This window comes from Brachyistius frenatus, unplaced genomic scaffold, assembly GCF_029030835.1.
Source record: "Brachyistius frenatus isolate BFR_SWC_R1_liver_20210118 unplaced genomic scaffold, ASM2903083v1 Contig_5, whole genome shotgun sequence".
In the NCBI taxonomy this organism is placed as follows: domain Eukaryota; kingdom Metazoa; phylum Chordata; class Actinopteri; family Embiotocidae; genus Brachyistius; species Brachyistius frenatus.
In genome coordinates this window covers 2,612,706-2,628,032 of record NW_027210604.1, presented here as the reverse complement: position 1 = coordinate 2,628,032, position 15,327 = coordinate 2,612,706, and the positions used below count along the sequence as shown (strand labels likewise).

Here is a 15,327-nt window from a genome sequence, read left to right as displayed (position 1 = left end):
CACTTGTGAGATTTGTTCAGATGTGTAAAAATAAGTAATTATGTCCATATTTTAATAATAGTTTTGCCAAGTCTTCTGCCCTGCCCCCAATTGGGGGCCTCTAGGGCTTAAAAGGTCAACTGTTTAAGGGTAATATCTAAAACTTCAACTACTACCTCCACAAAAACAACGATGGGAACGAAGACGACTTCGTGTGTGCGTTTTTGAGGGTTTTTCCATAATATTGTCTTTTATTCAAGCCTCATTATATTTGACGGCAGCAGAGCAACACGAGCGCTTTCCTCCACCGGCGCCGCACATGAATTAGTTTCGCTGGTTATCTTTGCTCGCAGAGCTGACACAGCAGTTCATTCATACAGGAGGTCAGCCCCTCCTCAGCTATCAGCAACACGCATATCTGCAGAATTCGGCACTCCTGATGTGTTTTTTGTTTTGTTGTTTTCGCCATTCGGAGTCATGCAAAGCACGAGTTGAGTATTGAGTAAGTATTGAGGTATGAAAAAAACAAAAAACAAACACCCGGTCCGTGTACGCAGCCTTCGATCGATCGCGTCGCAAAACACATCTGATCACGCTGGACTCAAAAGTTGAGGTATTTGGTTATAAAAAAAAAAAAAATTACTATATTTACCGTCTGAGGTTTTATTCGACCTACGACATAAACGCTCTCAAAAACAATGCCACGACTGTTTTGTGACTCAACAGCTTGATGGTGATGATGACAAATAATGATGATGAGTATGGTGTGTTCATGAGGAACAAGGAAGTGGGAAAGGTACAACCTCACAGCAGGGGAGAAAAAAAACAAAACAAAACAAAAAAACACCTGAAACTGAATCTCAAACTGCTTTTTTTTTTTTTTTTTAAAGCTCCAAAAAGATTCTCGGTTCGCCTCCTCGCCCGAGTAGTTTTCCCAGGAAGTGAGACGTACTCAAATCAGTTAAAAGCTGCCTGAACGTTCGATAAGGGACTCTCAAATCTAAATTTCCTGCTAAAAGTCAATTCATATTTCAGTTTCGACTCTTAAGAAGGAAAAGTAACGTTCAAAATCTCTTTATTGGTGTCGTGTTAAAACTTTGAACTGGTTTCTGGTCTCGTAATCAGACAGGAGTGACTGAATGTCAGCAGGCTGCAGTTTTTTTTTTTTTTTTTTAATGGTTTTTATGTTCTGCAGGTTGAACTTACAGTGAATCTCCACGAGTCTCTGACCTGCCTGACAGTCGGCGGGCAGGACACGGTCCGTGTCACTGCCTCGATCTGAACAGAGGGAGGGAAGAGCAGTTTAGAGAAGACAATGGAGGTGGACCATGATGTGCACACACACACACACACACACACACACACACACACTTGTGTGTAGGAAATGTACAACACACTCTATTGCTAAGCAGCTAAAACGCGGAGGCCGTGAAGTCGAGTCCCGGCACCTGAGCGAGTACTCGGCGAGGCCCCCCTCGGTTATAATCTGCTCATTTTCTGCAGTGGGGCAGTGAAAAAAAAACCAAAAACAAATATTGGCCTCTTTAAAAAGCCCCCCCTCCCGCTCCCCCTTCCCTCCCTCCCTCCCTCCGCTCCAGCAACACGACGGCGTTATGCTTCTGCCCGTTGCCGTCAAACACAGTGAAATGCCAAGCGAATGTTTCACAAGCTGCGGATAATAAGAAGCATCTGCTGCCTCCTCGGCTCCCTCTGTTTTTTTTTTTTTTTTTTTACAAAAGGACGTCCGACGCGATCTCAGCGGCTACACGGCTAAATGCCTTGTCATCACACCAAGACGACTTTGGTTTATTGCTTTGGATCCGGCACAGACGGGGGAACAAGAGGAGGATTATTCTGAGCCGTGACGGGACGGGTGCGAAATGATAAACCCGTCGAGTCTTGCGTTGAGCAGCCGAGTGCGTTTCCTGAATCAATAAACGCGGCAAAAACGACGCCGCCGAAGCTCGAGACCGCGAAGACGCCGATTCGTCCTTCTTCCATTACGAGAAGGTTACCGACGAAGTTTCTGTCACCGACATTTTTAGGAAGACAAAAAAAAAATAAAAAGCCTGACTAGCCGGCACAGGAAATCGACACGGACAGACTTTTAGATGGTGGAGGAAGGAAACTGAATGACAAAAGGGACAAAAGGAAAGACGAGAGTCGGTCGTACGCTGGTTTTCCTGAACACCGTCGGAGAAAAGGGGGATTTTTATTCTTTTTTTCTTGCTCGTGGCAACCCTTATGGTCGTACTTATGGCTCCGCCCACTTTAGGGTCGGTCAAGTTTTGAAATGGTTTGATTGGTCATAACATAAAAAGGGTAGTTAAGTTAAAAAGAGAGACAGAGAGAGAGAGAGAGAGAGAGAACAGCATAATTATTTGTAAGTAAGCTGTAGGCCGGTGGTCATTTTAATAGGGAGGCTTAATCACAACAAAAACAACCTATTATGGACTTTTCAGCTGCACAAAATTCACAGAAATTTAAGGATTTTATAGCGCGAATAATCTAATTCTCTGCCGTCTCGGTATCTACTTTTTATAGTTTTATAAAACTAAATCGTAACATTGAGAAAACGTTTGTCCGAGAGCTCAAAGTTGAACTTTAACTGCAGCGCCGAAGCAAACGCTGCAATCGAAACGCCTCCGTCAGATTTCAGTGTCCATTTTATTTCCCTTCGTGAACAATCTGTGGAATTCAGTGGCTGATTTATGGCTTCACGTCTTGCGTAACCCCTCCCAGCCCTCCCTCCCCCAGGAATAGCAGCAGCACAGATCCAGGGGTGGTTCCTTTGATGAAGGGGTTCCCTAAAAGGAGACCCTTTCCCAGGCCTCCCAACTCCGTTCCCTCCCACTCTAGTTTTTTTTTTTTTCCCCCTGCCATCGGACCCGCCGGGTTATTCCTGGCGCCGGTGATGTGACCCACATTTCCTCGCTTGGGGTCTCTCTCTCTCTCTCTAAAATAGGAGAGGTCGCTGAGGTCGCTCGCCCGGTGACACACTATCGTCGGGAGCTCGGGAATAGCGAACGGGCCTCAGAGGGCTGAACGACCGCCGCCGGTGCTACGGACGCAAATTGGACGCATCCCCTGGTTAAGAAGCCCAAAGTCTGCCGCGATTATTTAGTTTGTCGTGCTGCAACTTTTTTGGAGACGAGAAAGAAAGGGAGCTTTAATCCGGCGAGTCGGGGAGCTGCTTTGTATTTTGAATGTGCGTTTCTTCAGGGTGTTTCAATTATCCTCAGGTTGGATAATGTATTCAAAATAAATACATATTCATGAAACTGTTGTTATAGTTGTCAAAACCACACACATGATGACCGACGTGTTACAAAATAAATATAGTCGTTTTTAAAATTTCTGTTTAAAGTCTCTATTCAACAGAAGATTATTTTTAAATTCCAACGCTTCACGTCCGAGATGAGATTCATTAAAACTTCTGAATTACTCTCACAAATTAGTGTTGGTCTTTTTTTTTACAATTCAAGAAAATAAAATTACAATTATAGAGTAGAAACTTTCTGCCTGACGTCTGCTTTGAGGTCAGCCGTCTTTGTTTTGGCACTAAGAGGTCCCGGCTTGGTGGTGAGCCTGAACTAACCCACACCTTTTAAAAGAAAAAGAAAAAGGAAAGAAAAGAAACATGTGGGCCCGGGGACACAAAATCGGGCCGACCGGCCCCAGCAGCAGCGGACCGCTCTGTCTGGACCTGCCGTTTAGTTGCTGTGTAATTACAGCCACAACCACTAAAATATCTGTTGGAGAAAACATCCACTACAGTAAAGTGTTGCCGGCTGGGCCGGTTCCTTCTGACTGGTTAGTGAATACTATAATAGTCAATTTTCAACAAGGATCTGACTATCACTTGGCACCTGATTTTGTTATACGGTATTTATTTTTATTTTTACTTGTATTCACTGTACAACAAAAACGCCCTCCAGGGACAATAAAGACATCCTCTCGAATCCTTTTTTTTTTTCCCCTGACATCACACCACAACAGCTCTTTGAACAAAGCAACGGCTCCCCACCGGGTCCGGAGGCATCACTAAGGCCTCCTGCATGGACACAAATGTAAAAATAAAATCCTCCCTAATGGCGTTTTCTGCCACGAAAAAGATGCTCCGCGGCAACTTAATAAGGCCCTCATCCCCACCTGTGTATCCTCCACACATCTACCAGTGACTGTGACAACAACCAGGCAAGTCAAACACCGACCTGCATGTCTTTAGTTGCAATCTCGCCCGGAGTCGGCCAGCTGTTGGTGTCGCCGAAATCTCCAACCTGAGCAAAAAGAAAAAGAAAAATAACATCAGACGTGGGGTGAAAACCGAGGCTTTTACAGCTTCATTGCAGAAAATGCAGCGTGATAAAGGAAAATATTTGGTCGTTTTTTGAGAAAAAAAACAACAAAACCTTTCCTAATATGTTTAAACGCAGGGAAACGATTGGGCAAAGTGAGCTTGACTCATAGTTTCTAAAAAGCTTACCGGCTCATTAACCCGCTTTATTTTATCTTGCGCCACACGTAGGACGCGGTTTGTCAATATTTGCCTTTTGTTGCGGCGGCACTTTACACACCAGGAGGCCGTAAAACGTTTGCGGTCGGGGCGCGGTTACCGACCCGGGAGTACCACGACGGCACCGACGCCGTCTGAACTGGTCCGTGGCCGCGCGAAGCGGAAGGCGTTTTCTCGGTTTATAAATCAAAAGTATTTTGTTCAATTAGCAGCAATGAAATGTAAATATGTAAAAGGAAGAAAGACGAAGGAGAAAAAAAAAAAAAAAAGCTGAACATCTCAATTAGTTTGTTGGGAATTACCAATTTAGCGACGCAACCATAAATACGTCGTTTTTGAGAAACGCATAACTTTTTTAAATGCGACTGACTTCGTTGTGGTTTGAAATCTCCAGGTTTGTGACGAGTCACTTCGTCAGCCTCCAAATTACCGCGGTGGTTATTTCAACGTGGATGACGGGTCGCGGGCGTCGCTGACCTTGTTGTTTGCGCCAGCAGCTGCTGTGCAGTTCAATCGCGAGTTATTTAACGTCACCGACGCCTACATCCGCAGGAAATTGGGAGCTGTTCTTCGAGCAATTTACTACGATTCTTGCGTCCAGCAATGTTAAGTTGTAATTTCCTCTGTGGATAAAATCCCACTTTGGTCCGTCCTAGTCAGTTTAAAAAAACCACGTCATGTTATTCTGTCATGACAATATTTTAAGCTACAGTTTCCAGTTTTTTGTTTTTTTAATCAAGCTGGAAAGTTTTGCCTAAAGTACAACTTAACTTATGTAAATCTTTTGCTTTAGTTTTTGTTGCTCTTTTCTTTCTAGTTGTTATTTTTCCAGACTTCGACCTTTACAAATCTAAGCAACGGCTGAAACTGTAACAAGTTACTTTCTTTGCTGTAATTTGCCTTAAAAAAAAAAGAAAAGAAAAAGGATCCATGCAAGAACCTTTTAACCGCGGGATATAATTTGATTTTAAACGGAGCATCACTGAATATTCAAAACACCAAATCTTACCTTTCCTCCGCGTCTGGGTTTGGGTGGGTTCCCCGCTCTCACCACCTTGGCGGGGCCCGTCGACTCTGTGGGGGACATAAAGGATTGTCGACATTACAAACGGCGCCGCATACGTGGACGCGGACCGTCATCGAGAGCCATCGAGGACGCAGAAGGACACACGATTAAACCCAGAAGTTTTAAATCACACACCGACTTGTTTTTCTCAGTTTAATTTGCCCGGTTTTCCACGTTTTAATTAACATTCCCGTCACGCAGTCCTATCTACCTGCGGCAGGCGGGCTGTAAACGCCATGCCGACGTTCTGTGGCTTCTTCTCCCTTTGCTTGATCAACTGCCGTGACATTTCGTTTTCAGATAAACTAAAAACACCCGCATTTTTCTGCCCCGTCAGCGTTTGTCACCAGGTAAATAAACAAGAGTTCATTTCAACAGACCAAAACCAACAGAACACCACTGATTCAACACGTCGGCCAACAATCAGCGTGGGCCGAGAAACTCGTGAAGAAAATGTCAGAAACGGACTTCGTCGAGGGGAAGTAATCAGTTTGGTGGGTGGAAATCAATCATTGAGATCAATTCTCTGAGTCTATCAAAGCAGGATAAAAAGCAATTTATCAATTATTAAGTAGTCTACAAACTGTCAGAAAAAACATTGAGTAAAAATCTAATTTCCAGAGCATCGGGTGACATCTTTAAGTTGTCGTAAAATGTAACTCGTATCGAAGAGAAATTAAAAAATTAAAATAAATCACATAATACACATTTTTCTTTGTAATTTGACAAAACCATAAAAATCTAGTAGGTCTGTTTTTTGTTAACTTGATTAATTGATAGTTTCAAAACAAAAGGTAAAATAATTATTTTCATGTTTATATATAATTTGACTGGCAGTTGACCTTCGCACGCGTTTTATTGTTTATTTTGTGAGACTCATTGACTTCCACTGTATCAGCAGTTAATTTTCCCCCAGACAGTAAAAACGTCCAAATAACAAGAGCAAGGTCCAAATCATTGTTTTAACAAAACAAAAAAACAATAATAAAAACAAATATGTGTGTATATATATATATATATATATATATATATATATATATATATATATATATATATATATAAAAACTACAACAAATAACCACGTAACAAAACAAAAAAATCCAGGCAGAGCACTTCAAACCATCACAGGCATTTAACAACTAATGATTATAACAACAAAGCTGCATTTACCTCGACAACCCTCCATAAAAACAAAACAAAACTCAAGACAACCAAAGATATACAGATGTGTGTATTATTCAGCCACATCTGCGTTACCACTCGTTTAATCTTTCTCACTCGTCGCTAACGACGGCAGCCCGATTGCATAAACGGCGTTTCAAACAGGTCCCGAAACCGTTTCAAAAAGGTCCCGAAACCGTTTCCTCGCGAAAATAATCAACTGCGCCGCCGCCGATCGTACCGGGGTCGAAAAACGTCGAGTCGGCGTTGCTCGTCTCCTTAAAAGTCGCAGATTTTGCCGTCTTCGGCTGAAAGCGGCTCACGGGGAGCCGTTCACGCCGAAGAGCAAATCTCAGTAAGCTCCTTAAGGGACGATCTCGTCAAGGGTCATCACCGCGGAGAGGACCAGAGACACGAGACCAAAATCCTTTCGGTGGACTAACGACAGCGCCGACGGCAGCGACAGACCTGAGCGCAGATATAAGATGAGACAAGAGACTCGAATAAAACATCTAGAGTTCATACAGCGAACGTACTCGACGACAGACGATACAAATGTCTTACGAAATGTCCTGCAACAATCTTCGTCGCATGTCCTGCACCTCTTCCTGCGGCTACCTCCCCATTCGCTGACAGATAAAATAAAACAACTTCCAACAAATTCCACCGACTATAATTTAATTGTTTGGACGCTTATTCCTTTTTCTTTGTCAATAAAAGGTCAAAAATCTGGTTTAAAAAAAAAAAAAAAAAAGGCTGTCCGTTATACCACAATATCTAAAGTGATCAAATTAAGCTATCGTGTTCAACTTCAACGCTGAGCTTCAACATTCAAAGCTCAGAAATGTGGAAATACAGCTGTGAGAGGTGGAAACGTTGTCTGTACAATCAAAAGCAAAACTTTGAAAGATTGAAAAACTGCCCCGTGAAGAGCAAGAAAAGAAAAAGCTGCACTTAGAAACGGGTTAAAACCGGATTGATTTTACTTATTAATCCTAATTAGAAATGTTATTTCCGCTAATTTGATAATTAGCTTCCGTTTTCAGTGACGAAAGCCGATTCTCAGTTAAAACGAAGGAACTTAAAAACGTGAAATGCCACCGATAATTACCCACGATGCAACTCGAGCGCCAACTGTTCGGTGTTAGACATTTGGACGTGTCATAATAGAGGCGGCTGATTCAAACTCGAGCAGAGATGAGGAGCGAGTTAAAAAAAAAAAAAAAAAAAGGTCTCCTTAAAGCAACATTTGCCAAGCAGAGGTAACAGCGACCCCTGTGGCCACGGACAGTAATCGCAGGGAGCGTTAAAAGTCTGCTTCCTGACCGAGCGCGCTGACGGGGATAAACCCAACAGTGGCAGCTCTCCGGGCCACCGTAGCTGTGCCTACTCGTAGAACCCGGGGTTATGTACATAACCAACGTTAACGGAAATGCTGGCTGGAAACACGAGCGCGTACCACAATTTTTCTAGACTACGCAGCAGCGCTCCAAAAGACCTGACTTAAAGACTTAAAATCAGCGGATTACCTTTTAATCTCGTACAGGTTTCAATTCAGAGTCAGTTGTAGGTACCAACGGCGACGCTGGAAGCCGAAACTTTGGCCTCTTTATGTCCTTAAGGTAACCCAGAGGTGCGACGATGTGCGAGCGATTTGACTTCTGAACTTTCTTGAACCCGTTTCTTTTCGGTTTTGAGTCACGCAGTTGAGAAGTGGTGTAAACATTGATTTCACTCGAGCACTACAGTTTTGACCTTTGCTTCGTTTGTTTATTTGCAGGGCTGTCACGGTCACGAACCATCGAGGGGACGTTTCCACATTAGTCGCTGTGAGGAAAGAAAGATTTTTTTTTTTTTGCAAAACTTTTTTTTCCAGCAACTTTCGGTTCTGTTTAATAGTGAAAGACATAAAGTACCAGGAAGAATATTTTTTTTTAAAGAAAAAATAAAAAAATCCAGCAACAATTATGTAACCTGAGCCCACAAAAGGCTGAGAGGGTGCGGCGTCCATCAGCACCGCTAATACGTTTGTTCAACATCTGTTTAGACAACACAGAACGAAGATCATTCAACACGACTTTTTTTTTTTTTTTTTTAAACACCGACTTGTTTGTGAAATAAATTTGCGCGATCCTGACATTCGGCCAAAAATCACTAATGACCGGAGGAAACGAGAGGATTTCTCAAAGTAAAGCACCGAAGCTATTCGACCCAGAATCGGCCTCCTGTTTCAAGTTCACATTTTTTCTGATGATAAATGTCCCGTTGTTTTTTTTTAACGATCAGTAAAACCTGCAGCATTGGCAGGCCTTCACCTCCTTTTATTCTGAACTCTTGTGCTTGTTTCAACTCTGGTGTACTTTGACCCACACGAGTACATCTTTGGTTTCTGGCCTTCACAGAAATCGGGAACTTGAAAAATTGAGGAAGCTATCGAAGCATATTTACTGTGTGGCACAACACTTTTACTTCACCCACTCTGTCTGCAGGAGTATTAACTCCTTCAAAAAAAACAAGAGGGATTGTTTACAGAAAGCCCGACGAGCCTCCTAACTGACAACAAGCTGACTCGCTCTGAAAACCCCCAAAAATCCTTTATATCTCTTTATTGATTTCAACTAATTACAATCCAAATGACAAAAAAAACAAAAACAAAAAAATGGCAAGACGGCGTAAACGGCACCGTAATGGAAAAAAAAACAAAAAAAAAACAGCAACTAGCTTGTTAGTGGTTCATCTTCACATTTTTGACACCGGCTCCCAAACAACACTTTTTCCAATATCAACTGTAAAAAAAAAAGAAAAAAAAAAAGTACATTTTAAGAGAAAGAACATTGCATTTTTCCTAAAATAATAATTTTTTTTAATCTTTCTTGTTTTATTGTATTCGTACACCGTTTCATATTGTGTGCGCCTTTTTGTGTTTGTATGCTGCTGTGACGACTAAATCTCCCCACCGTGGGATTAATAAAGTCTAAAAGTCTACAATGCAGGTTTCCATGCAGTTTAGAGGGGGAGAGCGTCACCCAGGTCGTGTCCTGTAGCTGCAAATAACGGATGTACTCTTAAATGCCTCAGATGAAAGCTGCAATTTACATATATCCTCAAAACGCCTCACGAGGACGCGCCAATGCCAGACGCCTCGGGTATGAGCTATCGATTTCACGGAGCTAAAGTTAAACGTTTTAGAAATGAACATGTGTTAGATTGGCAAGTTATAAAAATTTGGTTACCAAATAAAAAGGCGGTTTCTAAAAAAAAAAAAAAAAAAATTTTTTTAATAGTTGCTATTACCGAAGCAACTCGACCTGTGCCGTAAAAATATAAGTTTGCTTTATACTACGCAAAGATGCATGAATTAATTTCATTGTGCCTCTTTCTGCTGTGGGAGAAACAACTTCGCGCTAAATTAAAGCGTCAGAATGAATTCCTCAAGCATTTAACCGGTCTTAACTGATTAGCGCGCTAAACTGTGAACCAACAGTAGTCTTAAAAAGAAAAACGTCTCGCTGCTCCGTGCAGCGCATGACGCTGTGTTTTTCTTTTTTAAAAGGGCACGCATCGTGCACAGTTTGACCGTCGAGCTCTTTCCTTCCGACAAAAGGTGTTAAAAATGCAGCAGCTTCCTCGATGTCGCCGTGCTGGTTTCCTCTGAAGCTTATTTTCTCAATGCCCCCTCACAGGAAGTGGGACAAACGATGAAAGACTCGGCATTAATTCAGTCTTTCTGCCTCGTCATCATGACGGAGCACTCTGACCGGTTCTCTGACGAACGAGAGGCCCGAGAGGAGCTGCAAGGAGCAAAATACTGCTAATATATAGCTTATAAGGAGCTTTTTTCCCTTTCTTTTTTTTTTCCTCTATTCTGTGAGCCTTTTTCTTCGTAACCTATATTCGTTTAAAAGGGTTTAGCGTGAAGGATTTAGGGCGGATGTATCAGCAGAAATGGAATATAATCCATGTTTTTATTAGTCGGGAAAATTGCCTGAAACTGGGAACTTTTGTTTTCTTTGCCTTAGAACGAGCGCTTTATACCGACACAAGAAGCCTCCACGGAGCCGGCCGTGTTTCTACAGGAGCCCAGAAGGGACAAACCCAAATGCTGGCTTTACAGAGGGCCTTTCACAGCCACCCTATAGTCTCCTAAATGTGTGGAAGCGGAGGGTAAAGCGAGGGGAGTTCAGCTTGGTTAAAATCTACAACCTCACCACTACGCGTCACTCAATCCATTTTTATATAAATCAGCCGTGGTAGCAGTGAGGCTCTGGGGATGCCACAGCTGGTCTCGGTGGGTTAGTCCAACACTTTGGTCCAAACTTTCATTTTTTTCCCCCCCCCATCATCTGGCCAAAATCATATCACAACCAGCTGTGTTCATAAGTGATAATTATCTAATATCTCTAAACTCAACTAGAGAGCCGTGCGATGCACCGGCATGTTCGCATGCTGAAATTAGCACTTAGCTTGGCCTCACAAAGTCGTGGCCAAAGCAGTTTAAGTCACACAATCTGTATTGGCTATAGATCCTTTGAAGCCACTTCAGGCGACTGGGGACCGACACAGACCGCGAAGCTACGAGCCGAACATCGAACGCGACCGGTTGCTAAAAGCGCGTCCAACTAATGATCCGTTTTTTTAAAATTTTAAATCGCCCACCGACCGGACAATCAGCTGTTGTTCACGGAGGTGAAACGACGTCGAACAGCTGATCCGCACGCCGCCTATCCTCCGCTTTAGGAAAGGAGGCGGCACTCGCTCACAGGGCCGCTCAGTGTTCAGCACGTATCAGATGATAGTTTAAGGTCAGACGATAGCCTCCCCGGGGCCGAGACGTCTGTCAAGACTGTGAGCTGCTGCCCGTCGGGGCGTCACGCAGTCAGCAGTGCATTCAGAAAAGACCACGACGATACGGCTTCAATCCCTGGAACTTTTTCTTCTTATTTAGTGCTTTAATTCAAGACATTTTAGACACTTTTAGTGCACGTGGTTATTTACCACCGCAAAAGTTATAATCAATGTTTTTTTTTCGGGAATTCATTAAATCGGCAGGAATCCGGTTCCAGATTTTGGTTCCTGGGACTAAGTAGTTCCTACTGGCCCCCAAAAAGTCCCCGAGCCGTTGGTTTAGCTTCAATCAAGGAAATACTAAGGAAATATTACAACCTATTTACAAAGTTCTTTTAATATGAAAACCAGCCAGGAGTGGGCAATACCAAATTCTTGAAACATAGGGGCAAAATACTGAAAACAAATATTCTATTATTAATTGAAAATCATAAGATTGTAACAAAATAAGTTTTATCCTTTAAATTGTCACCCTAAACCAAACAGTTTTGGTCGGATATTTGAAGGCAAAACTTTTATGACTTGTATTTGCCATACTAAAAATTATACAGATGTTATTGGAAGGATATGATATGGGACACCTCTAAGACGAGCCTCGTAATTATTAAACAATATTCAGAGCTTTAAAGAAAAACAGATACGCAACTTTTAAGTAAATTAGAAAAAGAGCCAAAATACATCTTTAAACACGTTATCGGTCCAATTTGGCTTCACGGTGCTTCGGACGCACAAAACTCCCCGAAGTCCCCCCCCCCCCCGCCCCCCGACCTTTCCTTCGAAGGGTTCGAGCTGCGAGCGTGACGGCAGCTCGGGAACTAGTCTGACTCGACGGGTAGGAGTGAAGGCTCGGTGTTATCTAAGCGTTATGTGCTCAGCTGTGCACGAGCTCTGATAACCGCCTTATATTCTCTAAAACTCAAGTACGGAGCAGGTGTGTGTGTGTGTGTGTGTGTGTGTGTGTGTGTGTGTGTGTGTGTGTGTGTGTGTGTGTTGCAGAGGCATGACTACACAGAAGATAAACATAACGAAGGCCGACAGAAGTATCAGAAGTATCCCTGGAAAAAAAAATGAAACAAAACACCCTTTAAGGAGCCTTAAAGCGCATCGCGAAGAGGTGAAACAAAACCATAAATCACAGCAGTGCAGCTCTCCAATTCAATATATCTTTCAAAAACAAAACAAAAAACCTCAAATTAGCTGCCCTCACACATGTTGTCAAATCGTCACTGACAAATGTACCGACCGCATTGGACCCCGCGGTCCTGAATAAACAACTGGATCTGAAATACCGTCCGACACGCCAACAACGAAAAGGCCCGCATCAGCACAACCTTAACAACAACTTTGTCAGAAATTCAAACTAAAAAAAAATCCAATAACAATAAAATGATGAAGTTTTCATGCAGTTTGGAGGGCGAGGGTGGAAAAACCCCAGCGGGTTTTTCCCCGTAGCTAAGATTTACAGATGCACCCTAAACTCATCGCGTGTGGGTTTCGTCATCACGAGCGACTTTTTTTTTTAAATTTATTTTTAAATTTATTTTAAACTACAAGGAGTCACGAGATCCATCGACGATATTAATAAAAGCTGGGAACTCCAAAATCCTATAAAAATGTTCTTTGCTGTTTCATCCACGCGGTTGGCAGAAATAAAAAAAAATAAAAAAATTCAAAATTGTTACAATAGACGGATTGACACTGCAAATCGGACAGTTATGAGGCGGTGACGTAAATGTCTGCGAGGAGCTCCAGCTGGCAGAGAAAACACTGCATTCATCTGTTAACTGTTCCCCTAATCATCAGCACACACACACACACACACACACACACACACACACACACACACACACACACACACAGTGGCGACTCCTCTTAAGTGCATCATCACCCTCTCCGCCCTCCTTTCATTTCACCGCCTCCCTCCGCTGCTCCTCCTCCTGCGTCTTTCTGCACCGCTGCTCCTCGCAGACAGTTGTTGCCGCCCGCCGGGGACGCCGGAGGCCACCATTAACATTAGCCAGCACCACCCCCTCCCCACCACCACCACCAGCAGCAGCAGCAGCTCCCATTCACCACCCATTCTCTCCCGTTCGTCCCCGCAGTGCCGTCACTTCAACCTCGCTCCCCTTCGGAGGCTCAACATTCGGCCCATTTCCCTGCTTCTAAATACTCATTTCTACACGTTGAAACAACCTGCAGTCATTTTCCACAGCGAAACTTTGCGTTAACATAACTCTCAGATATTGCCTATTATCTCTAATCTCACCGGCTCCCATGTCTTTTTTTTTTTTTTTCCCCTTCCTCGACAGCGCGCACACCTCAGGTGCAGACCGGAGACAGATTCCCACGGGCGACCGTACCTGCTCCAAATCCCACAGGGGATCGCCGGCGAAGCCTAAAATTAAAACCTTGTGCCACGTCGGCGCTGCGGCCTTGGATAAACACAAAGTTGGGAAATCAGCCCGCTGCACAAGACGGATGCCGTTGTCTAAATCACGTCTCCCACGTGTATTGTGTCATCGCATCCGAGGTCGGATTGTATCAGAAAGGTTATTTATTCGATGGGAAGTGTTGGATTTTGATTTCTCCCACCCCCCTCGCCGTCACGGTGGAAAAGGCAAAACCCCGCTCTCAGTCATGATAAGACGCTATAAATAAATACATGTGAATTTCAAGAAGTGCTTCAACCGTTCTGCGAAAGATGGAAAGAAATGCTGACATTTATTCAAGTGTGCGCTAACATTTTCCCACCAAAAAAGCCACAAGACTGGCTGGATATGTATGATTAAAAAAAAAAAAATTTAAATAAAAAAAAAAAAGACCCCGTAAAATAGTCTGAATTTAAAGACTAAAGAAAGAGTAAAAAAAAAAAAAAAAAAAAAAAAACCAGTCTTCAGTCTGCTGCCTGCAGACTGAAGGTGTTACATGCAGAGCGGTGTGACGACGGAGGAGGGAAGTCTGTCGGCAACGACCAAATATGGAGGAAACGACAGACTGCCCGCCTCCCTGCCACACACACACACACACACACACACACACACACACACACACACACACACACACACACACACACACACGTCAGAATACTCTCCCCGGCGACACATGATCAGTGCGGTGACATCATCTCTTGCAGAGTAAAGAGCTCAGGCGGAGCAGAATAGAGCAGCGAGGCGTCTCCCTGTGTTACGCTGAGCTGCATTAACAACCCACAGAGATACACACACACACACACACACACACACACACACACACACACACACACACACACACACACAAAGTCGAGGTCATGTAACAGGTGGGTGACCTGGGATCAGCCTTGACGCTCAACGCAAACCGGTCCCGAACGAATCCTAAAATCTATTCTCGGACGCTTTTATTTTGAAAGCTGCTTAAAACACGGTTTGAGCTGCTTCCCGTCCCGCCGCGAGCCGAAAGCATTACTGCCTAATAATCTCGTGTTCATGACTGCGGATTTTAACTGCAGTCGTGACCAAATTTGATTTAATGCTTCCAAGTAATTCACAAGTCGGCGATTCAGTCTTCAGCAAACGCCGTTTACCTCGATGACGTGTTGGACGCGGTCTCGCAGACCAAAAAGTAACGAGCTGTCGGCTTTACTTCTTTTGCCCATATTTGCTAATATTGAAGAACAGCTGCATGGCATTTCCTCTTGTGGCTTTCACAATAAAAGCCTCCCCGCCGGTTGTTTCCTAGTTTAAAAAAAAAAAAGGGAACAACGAGGCCGATATTCAACGGCACA

The 15,327-nt window shown here is 43.5% G+C and overlaps 1 protein-coding gene across 3 annotated transcripts in view; it reads right to left on the bottom strand.

Moving 5' to 3' along the window:
• Positions 1-15,327, bottom strand: part of larp1 (La ribonucleoprotein 1, translational regulator) — a 41,001-nt gene that overhangs the window by 18,218 nt on the left and 7,456 nt on the right. For 2 of the 3 annotated variants that reach the window (XM_069717256.1, XM_069717250.1), the window contains exons 2-4: positions 5,505-5,569; positions 4,194-4,259; positions 1,186-1,257 (exon numbers count right to left, since the gene is read on the bottom strand). In XM_069717256.1, coding sequence (XP_069573357.1) covers positions 1,186-1,257; positions 4,194-4,259; positions 5,505-5,569 — 203 coding nt within the window. The remainder of the gene's footprint in view (positions 1-1,185; positions 1,258-4,193; positions 4,260-5,504; positions 5,570-15,327) is intronic. The other variant, XM_069717265.1, reaches the window with a different exon arrangement.